At 45.2% G+C, this 21,478-nt stretch overlaps 2 protein-coding genes across 3 annotated transcripts in view; both read left to right on the top strand.

The window, feature by feature from the left end:
- Positions 1–515: 515 nt before the first annotated feature.
- Positions 516–14,024, top strand: LOC138600963 (hepatocyte growth factor activator). Of its 2 annotated transcripts, XM_069672527.1 has the most exons (15): positions 516–658; positions 740–803; positions 2,060–2,153; positions 4,252–4,325; positions 4,432–4,575; positions 4,925–5,056; positions 7,446–7,556; positions 7,878–8,052; positions 8,545–8,642; positions 9,248–9,289; positions 9,402–9,654; positions 10,838–10,977; positions 11,276–11,416; positions 12,674–12,816; positions 13,732–14,024. In XM_069672527.1, exons 1-15 carry the CDS (start codon positions 605–607, stop codon positions 13,903–13,905), a joined length of 1,839 nt encoding a protein of 612 aa, XP_069528628.1. In that variant the 5' UTR covers positions 516–604; the 3' UTR covers positions 13,906–14,024. The 2 variants fall into 2 exon arrangements, with proteins under 2 accessions (XP_069528628.1, XP_069528629.1); XM_069672528.1 differs by lacking the exon at positions 9,248–9,289.
- Positions 14,025–15,056: 1,032 nt separating this feature from the next.
- Positions 15,057–21,478, top strand: part of LOC138600440 (protein Dok-7-like) — a 34,416-nt gene continuing 27,994 nt past the window's right edge. Inside the window, exons 1-4 of the mRNA XM_069671865.1 lie at positions 15,057–15,110; positions 15,215–15,260; positions 16,728–16,958; positions 20,689–20,889. Coding sequence (XP_069527966.1) covers positions 15,057–15,110; positions 15,215–15,260; positions 16,728–16,958; positions 20,689–20,889 — 532 coding nt within the window. The remainder of the gene's footprint in view (positions 15,111–15,214; positions 15,261–16,727; positions 16,959–20,688; positions 20,890–21,478) is intronic.

Raw genomic sequence — 21,478 nt, 5'->3', positions numbered from 1 at the left:
CTTGTGAGATAACGCTCCCTAACATTAAGCTGCCAATAAAATGTGTCATGTACTTAGCTTAGAGTGACTAACCGTTAGCTAATAGCTTAATTAGCTAACGTTGAATTCGAAAGAAATTGGATTAGTTATTTAAATCTCTATTTAAAAACAATGTCTAACAATCAGAAATCCCACTTGAAGCAGATTTAAACTTGTTTTAATTAACAGTTTGCGACCCAGGCTAAAAAAGGCTGGCTACGGAGGGATATCCCGGGCCGGCCGCCCCCGCTCAGGCCTCTGCTCCTGGAAAGTTTTGTTCTGTCCTCTCTCCCTCCGGGATAGTGACGACGATAAGCCGTGGGCGTCTGCAGGAAAGGTGTTGAGGGAACACCAGCCAGGACATGGGATGCCTCAGACATAGACAAGCCTAATGACGCAACGGGTTTACTCAATCCAGCTTGAAATTGTGAGGGACAGGATCAAACTTGCAGGGTTTCCCACGTTTCCTATGACCAAAAGCAGGCTCAGGACTCGGAAACTGTCAGATATAACGTGACAGGCACACAGACCCTGATCCGAGTCCTGGAGATAAGCGTCTCCGGAAACCAGGGAGCAACAAACTTTCATGATGGCATACATAATACTACTTTTTCTACCTTGTGTTTTCACTGCACGAGCGGTAAGTTTCAACCATCCTCGTCTATGCGCTTTTTATTGATCTATTTTGCGTGCGTAAATAACTTCTCCTCCCCGGTTTCAGCGCATACTTCTCCCTGGATATGAAACAGTCATCCCCAAAGAGCCATACAGGGAGAGCCGCAGAGGTAAGTTAAACATCAGTGCTGCGTTTTATTTAGAGGGAAACGATTGAAGGAAGAAGATGCACATTGAACCGGCAGTGGAGTTGATTTATTTTCAGCTGCAGAAAGTTGTTGGTGCAACATAAATCTAAAGCATGTGGGAGCTGGTGATTGTGCAGGGTTTGTTACCTGCTGTATAACAGCGTGATTTAGCTTTCAGAGGAGAGGATCATGGATTTACTGTCCTCTGATAAAAGCCACGGACAAAGTCAAAGGAGTCTTTGTGTGTGAGGCGCAAGGGGGAAACTGCACAAATGTTTTTAATACAGTTTCACTTTTTTGTGTTTAAAGCTGCAGTTTTTCACTGGTTATAAAACCGACTGAAATTCATTCTGATGACTCTTTATGAGCTACAAAAGCATCAGCGACAAGATTGATTATCTCTATGTAGTTATTTTTAATGCCTGAAACCACTGGCAGGGGGGGTAGGTGTCAGATGAAGCGATTAACTGCACGCTGCCTTTGTTTACATTTTCCAGGGCAAACATTTTAAGTGAGCGATACGTGTTAAAGAAAGCAGGAGGAGATTTTTGTAAGAAAAACACTTAAAGGAGAAGTTCGGTATTTTTAAACCTGGGCTCTATTTTTATTTAATTATTTATTTACAAGTTTGGGCGTCTATATGACTCATAGGAACAAAAACATTTGGACCTGGTCCAGTAGATGTCCTCCGCCGTCGCCGCGATACGGCCGCAATGGTTGCAACATAATCCCCTGTAGCAAATGCGCCTGATCAAAGCACGTCCACCAAAAGTGTTTGTTTTTTCCGCTGACAGGCTCAGGTTGTTACTCCAGGTGTTCGACAACATTACAGAAATTATCCCTACAAACAGTACGATCCTTTTTGTGTAACCAGAAACAGAAGTCTCGCTCAAGGAGAAGTCTCGCTCTGAAATCTCGCGGGTGGTGAGGTGTTACCTGAACAGGACGGTGGTTCAGACGCCTCGTCTTCATCGCCCTTTTAGTGGACGTGCTTTGATCGGGCGTATCGTGGCTATGGCGGAGGAAATCTATGAGTCATTTTGATGCCCAAATTTGTAACAATAGGGCGCAGGTTTAAAAATACCGAACTTCTCCTGTAAGCGTGTACAGGACAAAATCAGCAAAGAGATGGGAGGTACGGCTTTGTCCACAGGGGGCGCCAAAAACCACCACAAACAGAAAGTTCCTCACAGCAGCTGTGAAGTCCCTAACATCATTATTTTCTCGCTCTGTCACAGTTCTAACTACGATGGGCAAAGAATGTAAATTCCCATTTCGTCAAGGAGGAAGGATTCATCATCACTGCATCACCATCCTATCCTCAAGACCGTGGTGAGTCCGCACACAGCCAAGCCTGTCTGGGTCTACTGTTTTGGTTACTCAAATAATCACTAATGTGTGTGTAATCACTAATGTGTGTGTAATCACTAATGTGTGTGTAATCACGCTTGCGTCAAACAAAGAGACAGCTCAACCTTCTGACAGGCAGAGGTGCTGCCTCGTTATATTTGCTCAGACAATCGCTCACAAACCGCAGATTACGCTCTCTTACACACTGCAGGTGTTACGTCACAGGTGGAGCAGAAACATTTTTCCATCATAATCTGCAGTAATTGCTGCCTGAGGGACGTTAATACAATTGCAGTTGGATATAATAACAGCTCGCAGGGATGAGGGATTTATGCAGCGGTGTCATCAGGAAACATAATGCATATTTTTAATGAGCTAATAAGCTAATTAAACAAACGGCTCTTTGCAGAGCGGTCGGTGGGCTCTGTAATGATTTGTGCCCTACGATGTCATTATATGCTGCTATTTAAACGGGCCGTTTGTCATGGAGTTACTGCTGTAGTTTTTAACACACTTATTTCTTCATACAGTTTATCTTCAGGCTGAGTAAACAGCTGTCAGTGCAAACGTCTCGCTGCGTTTTTTATTGCTTCTGATTGTGACACAGCAGCTAAATCTTATTTTTATTACAAGCTTTGCTGAAGGGCTTTCTGCTCATCATTCCTTGGAATTGAGACAATGAATGGTGGGTGCCAGCAAGTTGGAGCAACATCAGTGCAATCACACGTGGCCCAACTTCTCTGGTCCACCTACACTTAAAGTCTCAGCACACTGACCCGGCGTGTTTCTGCAATGCGCTCACGAGCTCAGTGTCAGAGTAGATCTGCTGTTATGTGCTGCAGACTCAGAGCGCTGCGGAAGTTTGCTGATTTATTCGGTGGATGATTGACAGACTTAGTGAGCGCCACTTTGTTATCGTTTGCTTTTTTCTCACTGGCCTCACAAAGAGCAGCATTTCCATTACAGAGAGATAGTGCGCACAGCTTGGTCGTACGAGATCCTCTGTCCTCTGTCTGTGTGTGAGTCACTTTATGTCACAATGTCAGCACAGTACAATTTCACAATAGAAAAAGATGAAGTAACATGAAGTGCATGTTTTTTGCTCAGTCAATCAATTTACGGAGGATGCGTCCTTCGTAGCCTGACCGTTACAGCTGAACTGAAATGAGACGTTCTGGTCTACGGAGGATTTCCTGTTTGTGTTACCAGCTGTTCCCACCTTTACCTGAGTGCCACCAAACGCCTAGCATGTCGCCTAGGAACAGGTAGCTAGCAGGCTAACTAGCTACCTATTTTTGTTTCAAGGCCCCTTTAGTTATTTTCAACGTTTAACTCTAGCTATTTGATTGAGTTGAAACCAAAGTGTTCACATTTTAAAGTGTATTCCTCGGCCGTCTAAGAGTCTTCCATCTCATGTAAATTAGCGCTATATGAATCTTGGGATACGTTGGGCAGCGAAGGATGCACCCGATGGAAAAGGAGGATTCATCTGAAGGAGCCTTCGACGTGCCGCTGCATTCAGATACTCCCTCCCGAGGATGCAGCCCCTGGATTGGGACACAGCTTTAACAATTGAGGCCGTCTGGAATGCCATTTGCTTTGCATGGATTTAATCAGCATCAGACAAATTGAACCCTGTATTACGATTCCTGACAGTTCATCCAGAAGCTGTGGAGACGTTGCACTCGAAGATAAAGTGTCAACCTGCTGATGGCACGGCAGGGAATGAATGAATTCCATTTGGATTCATTGTCAGGGAATCTCAAATGTCCCTGGGCTCAGAGCGAACTTGCATTTTCTTCCTACCATAATGGCATTAGCTCCCCATGATAGCATGATAGGACTGAGGGTGAAAATAGGTGAACTGGCCCTTTAAATTTACCACATGGCATTGCCACACCACTAGCTAGGCTAACAGTATTGCCATAAAGCAATCCACTCTTTGATTTCCAACACCACCCAACAGGGCCTCATGTGAGAGATACCGCAGTATACGTAAATTGCCATATTGCCCAACCTGTATTTAATAACAGCGTTGCTTGCTTCTCACTGTGTTGCGTGTCTGTCTCTCCCGCTGTAGGTGCTCCCTCACACATAACTTTGATCGGGACCGTCAGTGGGGCTTCTGTGCGCCAGATAACGCTCAGCCAAACGGTCAGTTTACTAAACACACAAGTACGTTTAATCCGACAGTTTCTATTGTCACAGAAATAATTATGTTGATCCTCTAACTGAGTTTTTCTTTACTGATGTGTTCCAGTATTTATCCACACGTCGCGCAGAGTCACAGATCCCTGCCAGGTGAACCCGTGTCAGAACGGAGGCGTCTGCGCGCTGATCCCACACAGACACTCGTTCGAGTGCTCCTGTCCCGAGGGCTTCACGGGGAGACTGTGTGAGCAGGGTAGGTCCACTTATTATATCTTAGGTCATAGTTCATCATAGCTGAGATCTCTTGTCCCTTAAATAAGTTTCACCTCGAGTTTCTGAGAGATTAAAGTCACGGACAAAAATGTGCGATGAGTCATTTGGAAGAACTTCACACTGGAAGTCATGTAAGGTGCTCGCTCCCACAACAACCTGAAGGAAACAAAAACAGCAGACAAAGAAGTGTCGGCTTTGAATGCAGCACTCACAGCTCACCTCATTAAACTCTCGTCTGCACGCTCCGCTGAGCTCTTCAATCTCCTCTCACGTTTCAACATCTCGCCTTTTATGTGTTGTGTCACTTTTTTCTCTCCCGTCTCTTTCAGAGAAGTGCTACGAAACCGTACACCTGCGCTATTATGACACCGGAGAGTCCTGGGGGCGGATTCACCTCCGCAACGTGGAACAGTGCACATGTGTGGCAGGGGAAATCAAGTGTGAAAGAGTGCGCTACACAAGTAAGATCAGCTGTGGCTTGTTTTTGCTTTATGCTCTGCTGTAGCTGCCAGTGAAACCTGATATTAAAAACTAAAGTGAACTTTGTGGAGATTTAGAAAAACCCACTTTTTATGCTTCTACTCTCTGAGGAAGGACTCGTTCTTTCTTATCAGGCCTCATACGAGCCGGCCTCCTCCCAGCCTGAAGAAATACCTCTATTCTTTGATCCAGCTCCATAGATACAGGAGCAACCTCTCCATAGAAGAAAAGACAGATTACATGACTCACTGTGACTCAGGAGCGCTGTTTTAGGACACACCCCATGGGTCCGCGAGGTGCTTTCATCTCAGAGGGGGGATGTTCATGTGCATTTAGCAGATTCGCCGGCATAAAGGAGAGAATGGCAGCGCGGAGGTTTCACGCTCCCTCAACCGAAACTGCTTTTTGTGGTGACGGTCGGGGTTTATTTCACCGGAGCCATGGGAAGAAAATCTTTCCCTCTGGCTGAATGAACCTGATTATCCTTTGAAATCTGACGGTAGATCATATTTTACCAAAGAACATGTAGCGTCACTGTTATCTGACTTATGTTGCAACAGATCTGAAGGGCACGCTCACAGTCAGACGTACGATACGTATGTTAGAGCACAGGACCGGTTTACAAAGACATAAAGGTCTGAAACATGCTGAACATTAACATTCATACACAGTTTTTTCATCTTATTAAGTTGAGATGTCTGACATTGTGAAACACAGCTGCTTACTTACTCAGCCAGCAGACCTACTGTCCTCCTCAGGGAAACATCTGGTAGCTTCTGAGTTATCCGCTATGTTCGCTAGCTAGTTGCTAACTGTGTCTGTCTATAAAGAAGCACAACGCGTCTCCATCTGCTCTCATTGTACCAAATTGAAGCCAAAATACCTCCTGCGTTATGGTGACGTCATTTGGAGCCAGAGAACAAAACACACATAAAGGAGCAGCTCACCTCTGTCAGTCAAAGCTGGTGTTCTCTGTAATCGATAGAAGCAATATTATTTGAAATTGGCGCCATAGCTGTGGAGAAACTCGTACAAACAGCTCGTGGTTTCTACATTCCTACAACACCCAGCATGCATTGCGCCCCTCCCTCTGAAAGGAACGGCCCAGCGAGAGACGCTGGAGTGAAATACGACCGTTTCACTGCAGGCGACGGCTCAGAGCGGGACTGAATCTGAAACACGACGAGAATATACCGGTGGATCGTCTAAAACATCTTCAGGTCTGCAGTCGACATTTCAAACCTGACGATTCTGAACGAGACATGACATCGGAGGAAGTGTAGTTCAGCGAGCTCCCTGACCTCCGCCAGATGACACGCTTTATGTAGTCTGGCAGAGATTTTCCAGGGCCTGTTGGAGAAGCGGATAGCGTCCTCCAAAGGCTCAGAGTGAACTTGCATTTTTTTGTACTACAAGGGCGTTAGCTCCCCATGATAGCATGATAGCACTGAGGGTGAGAATAGGCGAACTGGCCCTTTAACTTACTGGAAAAGATCCGGCACGTCGGCGTGTTTAACAGCAGAACAGCTTCTTGTGTTGGTCTGAACGTTCACAGAAACTTCCCTGACTGTAGTGATTGTTTCAGTTACGTCTCCTCTCGCTGTTCCTCCTCCACTCTGCTAATCCAGAGCTGATCGGCTGCAGGAGCCTGCAGAGCTGTCAATCATCCTTTTTACAGCACCAAATAACTAATTAAAACTAAACTTGTTAGAAAACACAGAAAAGAGCAAACTATAATGACAGAAACCATGTTTGACGTGTGTTTAGACTTTATAGTTTGACTCATCTGTCAACATGGAGGAGGCGGGGCTTATGAGCTATACTGCAGCCAGTCAGCAGGGGGCGATAGAGAGGGTGTGGCTTCACTGTTGGGTCAAACTAATAGTTTTTTGAATCAGTTGTTAATATGAAAATAACTCTGTACGTCCAAATGCTCTTAAAATAGATCAAAACAAGGCTGCAAATTATCTCAGAGGATGATAATTATATTTTTATCGGGAGGTTACAAACTGAAAAGGGTCGCAGTCATTAAAGCGGCTATAATCAAACATCTTTCTAATAACAGTGTATCAGATGACGATGTGAACGAGGTCGCTCATAATGGCGATCCTGCACAGAATAATTACCTGCGGCCGCTCGGCTTTCATGAGTTAGCGCTCATTATTTTGCTGTTTGGCAGCGACTCTCTCGCTGCCCTCACAGCGCTGTGTTCAACTGCAGGACTGCTCTGCACTTAACTCCAGACCGACACAGTGGAAGAATAGCTGCTGATAGTCATCGAACATCCCCTCAGGAGTTAAAAAAAGAACTTGCACAGGTTATCGTATGTATTGTAATTACATGTGACCTTGTTCGCCTGCATGTGTCCAGTGTGCCGTTCCAACCCGTGCCAGAACGAGGGGACGTGTCGGATGATCACACACACGGGCAAAGAAGTGTGCAACTGCAGACGAGCCTTCAGCGGGCCCTACTGCAGCTTAGGTGAGTGATGCGGTGTGCACTCCTGTACATTCACACAGCGCATGCATGTTTAAGCACGTGTGTGTGTGTGTGTGTGTGTGTGTGTGATAATGGTTGAATTAATGGCGGCAGGTGAAGACATGAGCCGTTGTAACTGTTGCACACAAAGAGGTTTTTCCTCAGACTTGTCCCGACTGATTCCAGAGTGAGAGAGAGCAATCTGTCATCGCGCTGAGCCCGCCTGCATCCAAACTTGCATTTTCATTGTTTACATACCTGCTGAAACGAGACACGATTTTAGCTTTTGCCTTGTGTGTTTCTGCCGTGTGCGTGTGTGTGCAGAGCCGGAGACAGAGTGCTATAACAGCAGGGGCAAAGACTACAGAGGGCTGGTGGACACCACGGTGTCCGGGGCCCGCTGTCTGCCCTGGAACTCAGACCTGCTGTACGATGAGCTGCATGTGGGGACGACGGCGTCCTCGCCCCTCAAGGGCCTCGGGGAGCATGCCTACTGCAGGTGTGTGTGTGTGAGCCACTCGGCTAATCAGCTAGATTGAAGCTCGATTTACATGCTATATCGCACTTTTGACTCTCATACAGCAAACCTGCTTCAGTCCTGTCCTGCAGTAACTAGTTGCATTAAACCATCATGATCATTAAAGAAACACACGATGAATCCAGCCTGTGTTTAAAAACACAGCTCTTATCTCCTCCACATCCTCTCTCCTCTTTCTTACCGCTTCTCTCAGTCGTCTTTGTTGTTGCCATGACTACCCAGCAGCTATACGGCCAGCGAGAGCAAACGCTATGTGCGAAAACATCAAATAAAAGCTCATATTGAGCAAACACTGGGGTGTTGTTTAGGCACACACGCGCTCGCTCAGACTGCCCGAACTGTTGGGCAGAGTTAGTCCTAATTATTGCAAAGATAGAGGCCGTATCATGTTGAGCTGTGTGGTGGCTCACCTGCACGCGCTCTGTCTGCTTCACTGTGTGTGTGTGTGTGCAGAAACCCAGACGGGGACAAGAAGCCGTGGTGCTACACGCTTAATGACGGCGCCATCTCCTGGGAGCACTGCGACGTCCCCTCCTGTGTGATGTCTGTGTGTGAGTAGACGAGGCACAGGAAGGAGTTCTTACTTTCTTAGCTGCATTCTTTCTATGCATTTTTGCCCTTTGGTAATTATTGGCTTTTATGTTTATTGAACCCTTTTTTTCTAATGAGCTTTATCGAGGGTGGCATTGATCTCATCATTAGAGTGCAAGAAATGTAACGTCTGTTCCTCGAGGCCGCCGCCAGTAACGCTCGATATCGCCGGTCTCGCAGCTTTGATTATATGACACAACATTCGAAAGCACCATCATTAGGATGCCTCCACTTTTTAATTAGAAACCCAGCGATGGTGAGAGAAACGGAAAACACGGCAGCTAATCTCAGCCGGCCGAGTCGAACGCTTCAGTGTTTCAGAGCTCTTTCTAACGACGTGGGCTCGATGAGATAAGGAGGAAATAAGAGCCTGACTCATCCAGAGTCAACAAGTCATGTCAGGTGGAGCCAAATGTTAATGTGTTGAGTGGGATTTGGCACAGTTGGCCGTCTGTCATGACGCCAGAGGTGCGCACACAATCTGCTGCGCCCTCCTCGACGTATCAGGTTGTCTCTGTTGCCATGACATCATCACCATATAGATCAGCTTTTCTGCTTCTTGCAGGGGCGAACCTTCCAGCCGTGAAATCCCAAATACTCAGAAGAGGTATTCAGCTAGCATGTTAGTTGATGTCGTAGCTGCTAGTTTGTAGTTCTGGTTTGAAAATTGTAGTTTATAGCAGCTCTGAATTTGAAATAATGATTTTTTTCTCTTGTAGCTTCTTCCAGGAGGATCACCGTGCCCACCATTAAGAAAACCAACGCCTCCAAACCAAAGAAGAAGCCCGTGTGTGGAAAGAAGCACAAGAAGAGGTCGTCGATAGCCAGGGGGAGGATAATGGGTGGAGTCTCGGCTCTGCCCGCAGCTCATCCTTGGATGGCGGCCATTTATATCGGAAAGTTGGACTTCTGCGCCGGCACGCTGGTTTCGTCGTGCTGGGTCGTCTCTGCGGCTCACTGCTTCTTCCGCAAGTAAGTCATCGATGCACTGAAGATGCAGCGTGTTCGATTTAATGTCACTGCAGGAAAGCAAATGTTTTGTAGTCCTTTTGAGTCACGTTCAGTCAGCACGGTAAAAAACATCTTGTCTACACAGGAGCATTGGGTTTTCTTAAAGGACCGGTTCGCCTATTTTCAACCTCAGTCCTGTCGTGCTAACAAAATGCAAGTTCGCTCTGAGCCCAGGGAGCTCGCTTAACTACACTTCCTCAATCTCGGACGCTCATCTCTGATGTCATGTCTCGTTCAGAATCGTCAGGTTTGAAATGTCGACTGCAGACCTGAAGATGTTTCAGACGATCCACCGGTATGTTCTGATTCTGTCCCGCTCGCCGTCGCCTGCAGAGAAACGGTCGCATTTCACTCCAGCGTCTCTCGCTGGGCTTTCAGAGGGAGGGGCGCAATGCACGCTGGGAGTTGTAGGAATGTAGAATGGGCGAATCCACGAGCTGTTTGACTGACAGGGGCTTTTTCCAGGGGCGGACTGCTCCTTTACAACGAGGGGTCGCACCACAAGAGGCACGTGATTTAAAGACCGTGACCCCGCAGTGTCGCGGCTTTACGAACTATATTTAGACGAGCGAGCAGTTCGAGGAAAACCTAAAAACATCTCGTGCACAGATGCTGTTTACATTCCCCTTCTGATGCAGACAAACAGGCTTCTTGTCAGTGTTCAAGTTCAAAGATATTTCACTGAAGCATTAAGTCACTAAGCGGGACGCCACGAGCAGCGACTTATCCTGGTAAAACTGCTATTTGTAAAGGATTCATTAGATCATATCTGCGAGGCTCTCCTCCAAACATACTGTTACCGCTAAGCTGTTTTTAGTATCAGCTGGGATTTGATGAAACTAATTAAAAAGTCCACAATGTTCCTCACAGCCCACAGCACAAAGGAGAGGAACATAATGAAGAACATACTGGAGATTCTGCTATTATTAGAGTCTTAGCAGCAGTGGGTCTCGGAGCCAAAAGATCATTAAATCTGGGTTTAAATGGAAATCCTCAGGGAGGCATAAACACACCAGGCAGGTAGCATGTAGATCTGTGCTGCAGATTCTTAGAACTCTGTGGAAATTCAGCCAGTAGTTTCTAAGGTCACTTGGCTACGAACTTGAATAAATGCATAAACGGATGATATTTTGTTTTCCCTCAGCCCGCTGAAGAAGCAGATCCGCGTGGTGCTCGGCCAGCAGCATTTCAACGCCACCGGCCTGCACACCAAGACGTTCGGAGTGGAGGACTACATCTTTCCCAAACAGTTCTCCGTGTTTAATCCAACGCTACATGACATCGGTAATCATAAAACACGCACACACATTCACCCAGTGACTCACATAAACTAGAAGACCTCCTGTCCCCATTCACAAACTCCCCGATCTGTGTGCACAGCTGTGCGTCACGGAGCAGCTGTGCTCCCCCCTCACAAACACACACATTCTCACACACTTACACACACACACACACATGCGCTAACTGATGGGTGTGGCAGTTTCATTGGCCAACGGAGTCTGCAAGTCTGCAGCTTGCTTCATCTTCTTAACGACGCTTCCCTCCCTGCACGTTTCATAACGCTGCGTTTTTGTGTCGCCAGTGCTGATCAAGCTGAAGAAGCAGGACGGCCGCTGCGTGAGGAGAACCCCGTTCATCAGGCCCATCTGTCTCCCGGACAAAAGCATGACGTTCCCTGATAACTACTGCTGTACGATTAGCGGCTGGGGACACATGGATGAGAGTGAGTGATGAGGAAATCATGGCAGGGCTGCATTCATACAGTGGGGCAGATCACAGGCCGCTTGTTCAGTGTGGGGAGTGCAATGTCTTTACCTATGCTTAATCGTCCACAGAAGTGTTTGTGGCTCAAGTGTTTGAGCGACGAGATGAGACACCTTCCATAGTTGTAAAAAAAAAAAAAAAAGTTGCATTAAAGCGTCTGACGCACGGTGAGAAGACTGTGTTGCTGAGTGACGTCATGACGCAGGATCTGCAGTTTGAAATGAACTAAAGACTATGAAGCATAGAAACGCCTTTAACATTACACATTACTAAAATATGCATTTTAGCCTATAACCATATGAGTTGTAGTGAAACGATCATTACCTTACTGTCACTGTGAAATCAATAAGCCCTTATTGGCCCTTACAATTAGCTTGCTATATTTGATTATGCTAATGTGACTGATATTATTTAATCATTTAAGCTAACATGACTTTGTTGAATTATATTTAACATCATCCTGTTAAACAAGCAGCATCTAATTTCTGTACTAAACCAAAGGAAGCGAGCGGAATGGAGCGGAAGTTCCGCTAGACAGCTTTCGTAACCTAGCAACAGTAAGCGGCAGTGAGAAGCGCTGTGTACGTAACGTTCTTCCTTTGTTCTCAACAGCTGTTAGCTTAATTGGTCTCAGCACTTATAAAAAACTTATATACACACACACACACACACACACGCATATATATATATATATATATATATATATAGACAGAGAGAGAGAGAGTTCTTGATTATGCCAATGTAACTGATATTACTTAGTCAGTTACGCTAACATTACTTTTTGCTAACTTTTTGAAATATTTTTTTTATAATTTTGTAAAATTAAATTTAACATCTTCTTATTAAACAGCTTTTTTTCTTCATTTAAGATACTGTTTGTTACCTATAATAAATCTTACCTTAATAACTCATCAGTTTTAACACACCATATAGCCTATTAGCAGGCTAATGCTAGTTTTATCTGTTAAGCTAGTTAAGTTTCAGCTGGCAGATTGGGTTTAAATATTTATTGTTTGGTGTCACCTGTTTTCATTCACAAGTCTCCACACCTTACGTTTACTTTAAGATATAACTCGGCTTAAGCTCATGATGAGCTGGGAATATGCGTGTTAGAGCAACCGTGAACAGTCTACTGTGGAAAGTAACATGGAAATGCACATTTAAAAAGGTTCAACTGTCTTGTAATGTTATGAATTATTTTTGCTTTGTTTAACAGAGGCGGAGAGTTACTCGAGTCTGCAGGAGGCTGGAGTGAGACTGATTCCTCATGAGACTTGTAAGAAGCCAGAAGTTTACGGCAACCACGTCACCGCAGACATGATATGCGCGGGGCTGAACGGCTGCGTCGACGCCTGCCAGGTAGGAACACATTTTTAATGCAGACAGGGTTTAATAAATCCAAGACTGCCGGATGGATGATTGTGCAAGGAGATAAAGTTTATAAATACAAATGGTGGGGAAAATTGTAGCTCAGTTTCACCAACTTTTTGGATAACTATTGCTAAGTCCTTTCTAAAGTCTTAGCAACTTTAAGCTAGCTCAGTTTGTCTTACAGCTTTGCTGTTTTTTAATTTGAGATATTGTTTTTAGTAAGATGTCATTTCCACAACTGACCGTTTACATTGTTATTTAATCAAGTAGCAGGTCAGAGGTGACAACCATGACCCATTACACTTTTATTAGCTCAAAACAATCGTTAGCTTCGTTTGCTAATTTGGTTAGCCACGTAACAGTTACATCAGGCACTTACAAGATGTAAATACGTCCTAAAAAGTATCCTTACGTAGGAACTAATTTGTGTGTGATGCATAAATCTCCTCCATGAAACACTTAATATAAAGCAACGCTGCTTTGAGTTTGACCTTGAATAGCTTTTGCAAAAGAAGTGTTTTTTAGTCTGGTATTCGTTCTGGGCACAGCAGCCTCCAGGAGCCGTCATAGCTGCTGAGGTCCTCGGGGTCGATATCAGACAGTCGACTAAAGGTATCGGAGTAATGGAGTGGCACTTATGACAGCAGCAGGGATTCCCCTGAGAAAAGAGCCGGGGGAGGTTAGCAACGGCCTGAAAGCTGCAAAGAGTTCTCCAACCTGCTGCGCAAAATATTTGAGCCCCTTCCTTTTAAATTAAATCTCACAGTTGTTTATTTACCACATGGGTAGAGTGCAGGTTTTAGGGATGTGTTAGGTTTAAAGTGTGTGACTCAGCCGCTTGTGTGGCTCAGCTTTGATCAGTGCGTGTATGTTTACGCGAGTGGTCTGTGTGTGTTTCCCCAGGGCGACTCGGGGGGCCCTCTGGCCTGTGCGAGGGATGATGTCAGCTTCCTGTATGGGATCATCAGCTGGGGCGAGGGCTGCGGCCGCTCGGGAAAACCCGGGGTTTACACTAAAGTAGTGAACTATATCGACTGGATCAATTCAGTGATCAGACGCAAACCAAAGGCTTCGTGAATGGACATTACCTGGACATTAGCTTTAATATATGACTTATTTTATTATATTATTATATTATTGTGTTTTCTTACTTCCTTTATTTGTATGTGTTTACTGTGAAACATGTTGTGACTGAATAAACCGTTACTGACTTGACCGAGCTCTTGAGTGTTTTTTGAGAACAGCCTTTTTAGAGCGTAACATCTGGATCACACCGTCCAGCAACATGTTGAGGTTGGTCTGTTGTCAAGGAGACAGAAACCTGAGATCACTCCATCTGTCGTGCTTTTAAGATTTGACTTATAACATAAGAATCAAATGTTCATCAATCATGTGATACTTGCACTTTGACAGATCAATCCCTCAACAGTATCACACACAATTGAAGACATTGTGAGTTGCAACATTTAGCTAACGTTTATGGCGTTGCCTAAAGGTGTTCTTTCAGAGCTTTAAAACAAGAGTTACGAATGTAACTACAGTTCTTTGAAGCCTGGATGACCGCCAGAGGAAAGATGTAATAGAAACTGAAATTCAGCATTGTTCACTTTAAAGCTCCCGTGAGGAGGTTTTCACTGGTTGTGGTTTAACAGCCTGAAAATGATTGTAAGACTCTATATGAGCTACAAGAGCAAACCAGACCATCAGCAACAAGATTGATTATTTCTATATAGTTATTTTTTTACGGCTTTGTCCACAGGGGCGTCAGGATATATAATCTCCTCTCCAATGTACTTCAAATATCTATTTGATGAACCACTTCCAATTTTGAGGTTTCTTATGTTACATAATCACAATTTTCTAAACTAGCATAAAGTTATGTGAACATTTCTTGGACCAAGGTTTTTTAAGAGGCCTTTAAATCTTCAGAATAACACCTGAACTGTGATGAAATGCGGTATTTGTGGTATGAGAATCATGTCTCCTAGTAGTTTTCCCTGCAGCAGCGCAGCAGGTGGCGTAAACAGGCCCAGGTGGCAGCAGCATGGTCGGTTGGCTGGTGCACACACACACGGACAGGCAGACGGACAGACAGACAGTGGTCATGCCATTTTCCATGTGCCTTGCTGGGGGCGAGTTAGCGCCCCACGAGCAGAGAGAGCAGCTATTTTGAAAGTGACCCCTCATTCAGACAGCGACCGTGCAGCTGTCAGGAACCATGACTGAAGATGACGGATTCTGTTGTCGTGGAGGGATATGCCAGACTCCGAGATGGGAAAAAGGTGATATGCTTCACTAAATTTGCTGACGGATATATAGCAGGAGTACTTTGACGCACTTTCGTCATGCTTAAAAAGTTTGTCTCTACTCCTGTTTTCTTTCGCAGTGGAAAACTAGGTGGCTCGTTCTTCGCAAGCCGTCGCCTGTAGCAGGTAAAAACACCGACACTTACAACTTTCACATTGTTTTATCTCTGCTACTAACAAATGAAGCGCGAGCGTGGTGAGTAAACAAATCAATGCGCATGTTAGCTGCGTCACGTTTGAGGAAGCTAACAAGCTGAACATATCAGGTGCTAGCTGCGTGTGTGTGTCAGCTTCACGGAGTGTCCTCACCTCCTTGTTTTTGTTATATTAAAGAATTGTGCCTCTGTGGCTATGGGCTCCTGTAAGGGTCAAAAACATGTGAAATATTGCTTAGAAAGATTCTTAGAACTTGAGGTTGTATTTCAGCCTCCGTAAACCGATGTCAAATATGACATGAGAAAAGTTTGTGCATAGTAAATGTGTGCAAAACAACGAGGTACGTGTTTTTAAAGTAATGTTTACAAACTACATTTTAAATATAATTGTTATAATTGCAACCTATATATTTAGTACTGCTTCCTGCTCACAGTCTAAGCAGTTGTTCATTTTTACTTTTATTTTTTCACTGTTGATATGCTTTGTGCAACTTTTATTTTTGCATCCATCATTTACATTCTTAAATTTTGCATGCACAACTACGTGTTTTGACATCTGAACGCTATATCACAAGCTCAAATCTTAATTGATCCCTACAGGCCTCCATCCTCAAAGTGAATGTGTTAGTCGAAAGCCCCTTTCCCACTGGTCAAAAGACCCGCTTTAACACCCGGCTTTTTTTGCTTAATGGGAAAGGTTACAATCGGCGTTCAGAGCTCGGTCAAAAGTAGACCCGGGTAATATCGCCACGGCTCCGATCTGCGTTGATGGGAACACAATACCCGAGTCGACGCTAGTCTCCGCCCCCTTTCTGGTGCGATTATGCTCCATCGGAAACTTCCATAACTTCTTGTCATCTCGGCTACAAATTCCGCCCGTCTCCGTCCGAGCAGTGCGCGAGACCGACAGGAGTATTCTCCACTGGCAATGGGAAAAGAGATGATCGGCTTTTATTAGCGCGTCTTCCCAGGTCTGAAAAACCTGCATCAACACGCTCATTTTGGTGGGACAGGGGTATTAGTGTGACCCTGAATGTCTCTTCATAAATGTGACTGAATAACTGGACGTTAAGTTGACCCCTGGCGTATTTGCATTATATGATTTATAAACTCAGATTCACAGTAATTAAGTGTCCGTATTGCGTTACACAGAAAGGTTTCTGTGGCTCTCTGGTGCTGGAGAGCTTAACATGCTCCACAGGTTAGACTGAGGCTGAGCGCTGCTCATCTTCAGATCTTTGATGTCAGTGTTATCACAGCTGTCCGGGCTCATGCCTCAGTTATTTGGGTTAAGAGGTGTGTGTGAAGGAGAGACGCGCCCACACACACACACACAGTCTTGTTTTGTCAGTTGACACTAATTGTTTGAAGGTGCCTTAAGACAAACGGACACAACAACAGCTTCTGTGTGTCAGAGTACATCTTATGCCTCCTCCAGATTGCCTCGTGCTGCTGGTGTTTAAAGACAAGTCGGACAAAGCGCAGGGCAACAAGGAGAGGAACAGTGTCACCTTGGAGGAGATCTGCGGTCTGGAAGCGGGACAGTGGTATGAAGGCGTGGCTTTCACTCTGTCCATCCTCTGCCTGAACCAGGCCGCTCTGCTGGGCTTCGACAGCAAGGAGGCCCTGCAGGCGTGGGACGCCCGGCTGCGCTACAGCCTCGGAGAAGGTGAGCGGTTCATGTTTTGTTCATTTGGCGGTTCGATTCTTTTTCCTCCAAACTTTTTAAGAAATATGAAAACTCCCCAAATTTTACAGAATAATGCCTCAAGTGACCTCTGCTGTAGTCGAAGCAATTCTCACACAACAGACTAGTTCATCCATCATGTTGGCAGGCTTCAGTGCTCGAGATGCACTGGAGCAGAAGAAAAGAACACTTCATTCCCCAAACCGAGGGAGAAAAACAAATCTGTTTTAGCCACAAGAAATAAATTCTTGGACAAGAGCTCCAAAGTTTACGTGTCAGCAGAAGCCAGAGCAGCAGTGCTTTTGTTGGTTATTAAATGCAGGTAAAATCAAACTACGTTCCTGAAATGTGCAGCGAAGCTCTCTCACCCTGTGGTTCCCTTTTAATTAAAGAACAGCCAGCGAACTCTGGACAAATGACCTGAAGAGACCTGCCTGAGGAGAGAGAGCGAAAGAGTTCATGAATATTTCCAGGGGTCTGATTTATGAAAGCGCTACAGGTCAGCAGCAGAATTAAGGATTCAGCCCTGCGTTTCACCTGCAGCACCCACGATAAGGCCAGAGCTTTTCTCTCCTTTGTTTCCATAAAAAGTCCGTCCACACAAGCACGGTTAGAAAAACAAAAATCCCCGTCCAAACAAAAATGCAAAAACACAACAGAAACGCTGAGAACGCCACACCAACAGGCGGCGATGTAACTGCGGATGTAAATCGCAGCCAATCAGAAGTCGGAAGTAGAGCATCCCGACGCCTCCGTTCCTCAATGTCCTGGACGAGTAACTATACGGAAGTCCTGTTAGCGAGGTCAGAAGCATCACTGTTTATGTCACGTCTGTCATTTTGTAAGAAATGACGCCTCACAAAGGAGATATCGTCTCTGACGTCACGAGCCAGAAAACGCTGTTTACCCCGTCTCCGTGGAAACGGAGTTTCTAAAAGTCCTCACCCTGGCCGGAGTTTTACAAAAGATCTGTTTTCAGTGACCTAAAACGGCGTTTGTGTGGACGAGACGCCAAAACACAGAGACACAGCTACGTTTTGAAAAGTACCCGTGTGGGCGTGGCCAGAGATAAAAGTCTTGTAGATGAGCAAAGTTTCTCAACTAATGGTTTATTAAAGCAAGAGAACAACATGTTGCAGCTGGGGTAAAACAAAGGCATGAATAATTGAGAATAAATTGAGTTGACAACAACATCTTTAAGAAATAATGAAACGTGAGGAAAACAAGAAGAATATAACTTTATATTAATCAAAAGTAACGTTTTGTTCCTCAGCGAGAGGAAGACGACGCTGCTGTTAATTGATGTTTATGTTTTGTAGTGTAGACAGATGGCTGCTGAAGTTTTCTATTGAGGTTGTGAATAATTATTTCTTTGAATGCTTTGGGCCTTTTTTTCATCTATATTTAAAACATCAAAAAGCAACACGATGATTCATGTAAACAGTTTTAATGAAGATGAAACAGTCCATCACAAGGCCTACAGCGCTTCTAAAGTAAGGGAAGGAGGTTGTGTTTTTCCAACTTTGTGCTTCTGATTGAAGTTTACGAGCTGGATGGAGCGGACACAAAAGATCACACCTTTAAAACTACGTAATCAACCTTTAGCTTGTTCCTGCTTCATCTTTTCAACCCAAAACAAATGATGATCATTCTGCACTTTTCGGCCATCAAAGAGTTGTGTGTGAATGCCGAGCCGAGCGTCCAGGTTGATTGACGCGTATACAGCGTGGATCTATAGTTATGTGAGTGAAGAACATAAAGGAGCTAATAATAGCGTAGCGCTGTACAGCTGCAGGCTGGAGTCCAGCCGTCACTAATGACAGTGTGATGAGACGTGATTGTGTGGACGAGGACGCGGTGCTAAAGACAAATTGCATTGCAGTTGTTCCTTCCATTCTGGCGTGTGCGCAGGCTTCACTGTGTGTTTGGAGGGAGCTAGTTAAAGTGTGTGTGTGTGTGTGTGTCTCAGTGCTTCATGCCAAAGAATGGAGCGTGTCCAAGCCAGCAGAAATGTCACCTGCCAGGCTGCAGGCCGAGGGCCACGGTGCTCTGTAGAGTTTTGTTGTTGTGAGCGAGACAGCGTATGAATCTCTCTCAGCCTGAGCGATGACGCGACGCGGCCGGCCCACGTTTCCTCCTCATCACCTCGATCCATCTCACCTGGTGAGAGTGCTGCACTCCGATAACTCACAGGCACAAATATAGAGCTCATACTCGGTTTGAATTTGTCCGATTTTCTTTGGTTTCCTACAAGCAGCAACACGGACTCAATTACACAGATGTTCCTGACAGGTTTTGATTGATTGCATCGGGCAGTCGATCTGAGCCTCTCGCGCTCGCTGATTTTATTCTCTGCCTGCAGCTGTTTCTCCTTTTCACGCTGAACGAAATGAAATCCGTGCTGAAGTCATCGATGTGTGAGGACGCTGCGTTTTCTATCCAGTCAAACCTGACTGCAGATATTTTCTCTCTGGACTCGCTTCCTCGGCACGTTGATGGATTCTGACCAGAATCCTGGCAGTTTGTTTACTGCAGGGCTGTTAGACAGTGCAGCTCTACACTACAGAGCAGTGCTGTCCTATAATGAACCCAACAACTAACTCGTATGCCACATTCACATAGTGAAAAATGCACTTAAATAGGGTATTTTATACAGCTCCTATCTCTGAGCAGGATATGGCGCTACCACCAGCAGTCAGTTTGTCTTGATTAGCATAAAGACTGGAAACAAGGGAACACAGCTAGCCTAGCTTCGTATGTTAGAGTAATCCCCTGCTCAGTCTGCAGGCTGCTGTGAACGCTTGCTTTCAGACAGACGTCTCCAGACGCTTCACTTTGTGATGTCACAAAGTGGAGGAAGTCTATATTTGGGCCTCTGCCCGAGACGCAGCAGAACTTCCTGCCCCTTTGGCACAGTTCAAGGACACGCCCAGCCAGCAGCTCAGTCTGCCTCGGAAATGTTTTTCACTCCGCCGCTCTGCTCGACGGCTCTGCTCGACGGCTCCGCTCGACGACGAAGAATGTCTCGTGTTTCTTTGGCTGTGAAGGAAAGATATCAGTGTTTACTTTACTTTATGTTAATTTCACATCAACAAGTGAAGTTTACTCTTTGCCGACACCTCTGTAACCCGGCAACAGGGTAGGAGGCTAGAAAGCGGGCTTGTAGGGGCAGGGTTTCTTAAAGGGACAGTGGCCGAGTCTTTTCAGGCAGAGGCTGCATGAGGGCCTGCACAGAGCAGTATAACTATAAATTATGCTAAGCTACTCCACAGGTATCAGAGTGATATATGAAGCTTGAAATTAGCATAATACCCCCCCCCCTTTAAGGTTGTTTGGCTAGCTGTTTTCCTATGTTTCCAGTGTTTTTGCTCGGCTTAGCTGAGGGCTGTAGCTTCATACTTACTGTACAGATATTACAGAGATGTTAAACTTCTCGTGTAACTGTCAGCAAGAGAGCGACAAAATGTTTTACCAGAAAATAGTGTATGACGACGTCTTGTGATGTAAAAGTGCAGCTGAAAGAAATTTCCATCAGAGGTCAAACAAAACTCACCTTTTCACTTATGTCTGATGCATCTGCTTTTCAATGATGTAAACTGTTTTTAACTTTTAACAAGAGGCAGGAGGAGGAGACCCTTTCAACCTACTGAATTTTAAAAGGAATGGAGACGTCTTATAGTCGCCATAGTTACTGATTCCTCTGTTTGTTTAGTTCACAGGTTCAGTGTCGGAGTCTTACCAGGGACCAAGTTGGAGAGCGGACCTGCGACTCTTCATCTGTGCAACAACTTGGTGGCTCTGGCCCGCGACGTCCCTCCTGTCATCATCGGCCACTGGAACCTTCCGGACCTGCGCAGATATGGGCCCGTACCCAACGGCTTCGTGTTCGAGGGAGGGACGCGATGCGGCTACTGTAAGTGTTTCGCTGCTCGTGTTGTTGTTTTCATTTGGACGTGTTTACTTCAGGAAGATTGGCCCTTTAGCTGTTGTGCTCCTCCTAAACTGGTGTTTTGTGTTTGGCAGACGGTTCTCAAAGGCTTTAAGATAATTAGTCATTAGGCTGAGACGGCACACTTTGTGTTTGGAAGCGTGAGCGGGAACGTTAGGAAGTATTAAAACAGTTCTAATGAGGATTGGAAAATTGAGTTAAGTGATTCAAAACAACAAACAGCAGCGAGTGTTTGAGACATCGGAACTTCAACAGAAAACTAAACAAGAGGAAAGAAAGTACAAATAATTCAGCCAGACGCTGGAAAATCCAACATGTACAAAAAGCATTAATAACCACATCACACTCCGTCTTCATCGTCTCATGACAGGAACGTCTCCTGAGTTAAATCAGGCGGGGTCATTAAAAACTAATGGCTCATAAAAAGGCAACGAGAGCTGTGTTCTGCTTATGTCTTCTTCAAACACACCAAATAATCACCAGCTGCGACTCAAGATGATTCATTTGTAGCTTTTTATTAAACAGCGCCTTTTAAAGAGGCTCATTCCCAGAA

Source organism: Semicossyphus pulcher, unplaced genomic scaffold (assembly GCF_022749685.1).
Source record: "Semicossyphus pulcher isolate SPU_LCO1_2020_fin unplaced genomic scaffold, fSemPul1.0.p SCAF_21, whole genome shotgun sequence".
NCBI classification, from domain to species: domain Eukaryota; kingdom Metazoa; phylum Chordata; class Actinopteri; order Labriformes; family Labridae; genus Semicossyphus; species Semicossyphus pulcher.
This window is presented reverse-complemented; position numbering and strand designations above follow the sequence as displayed.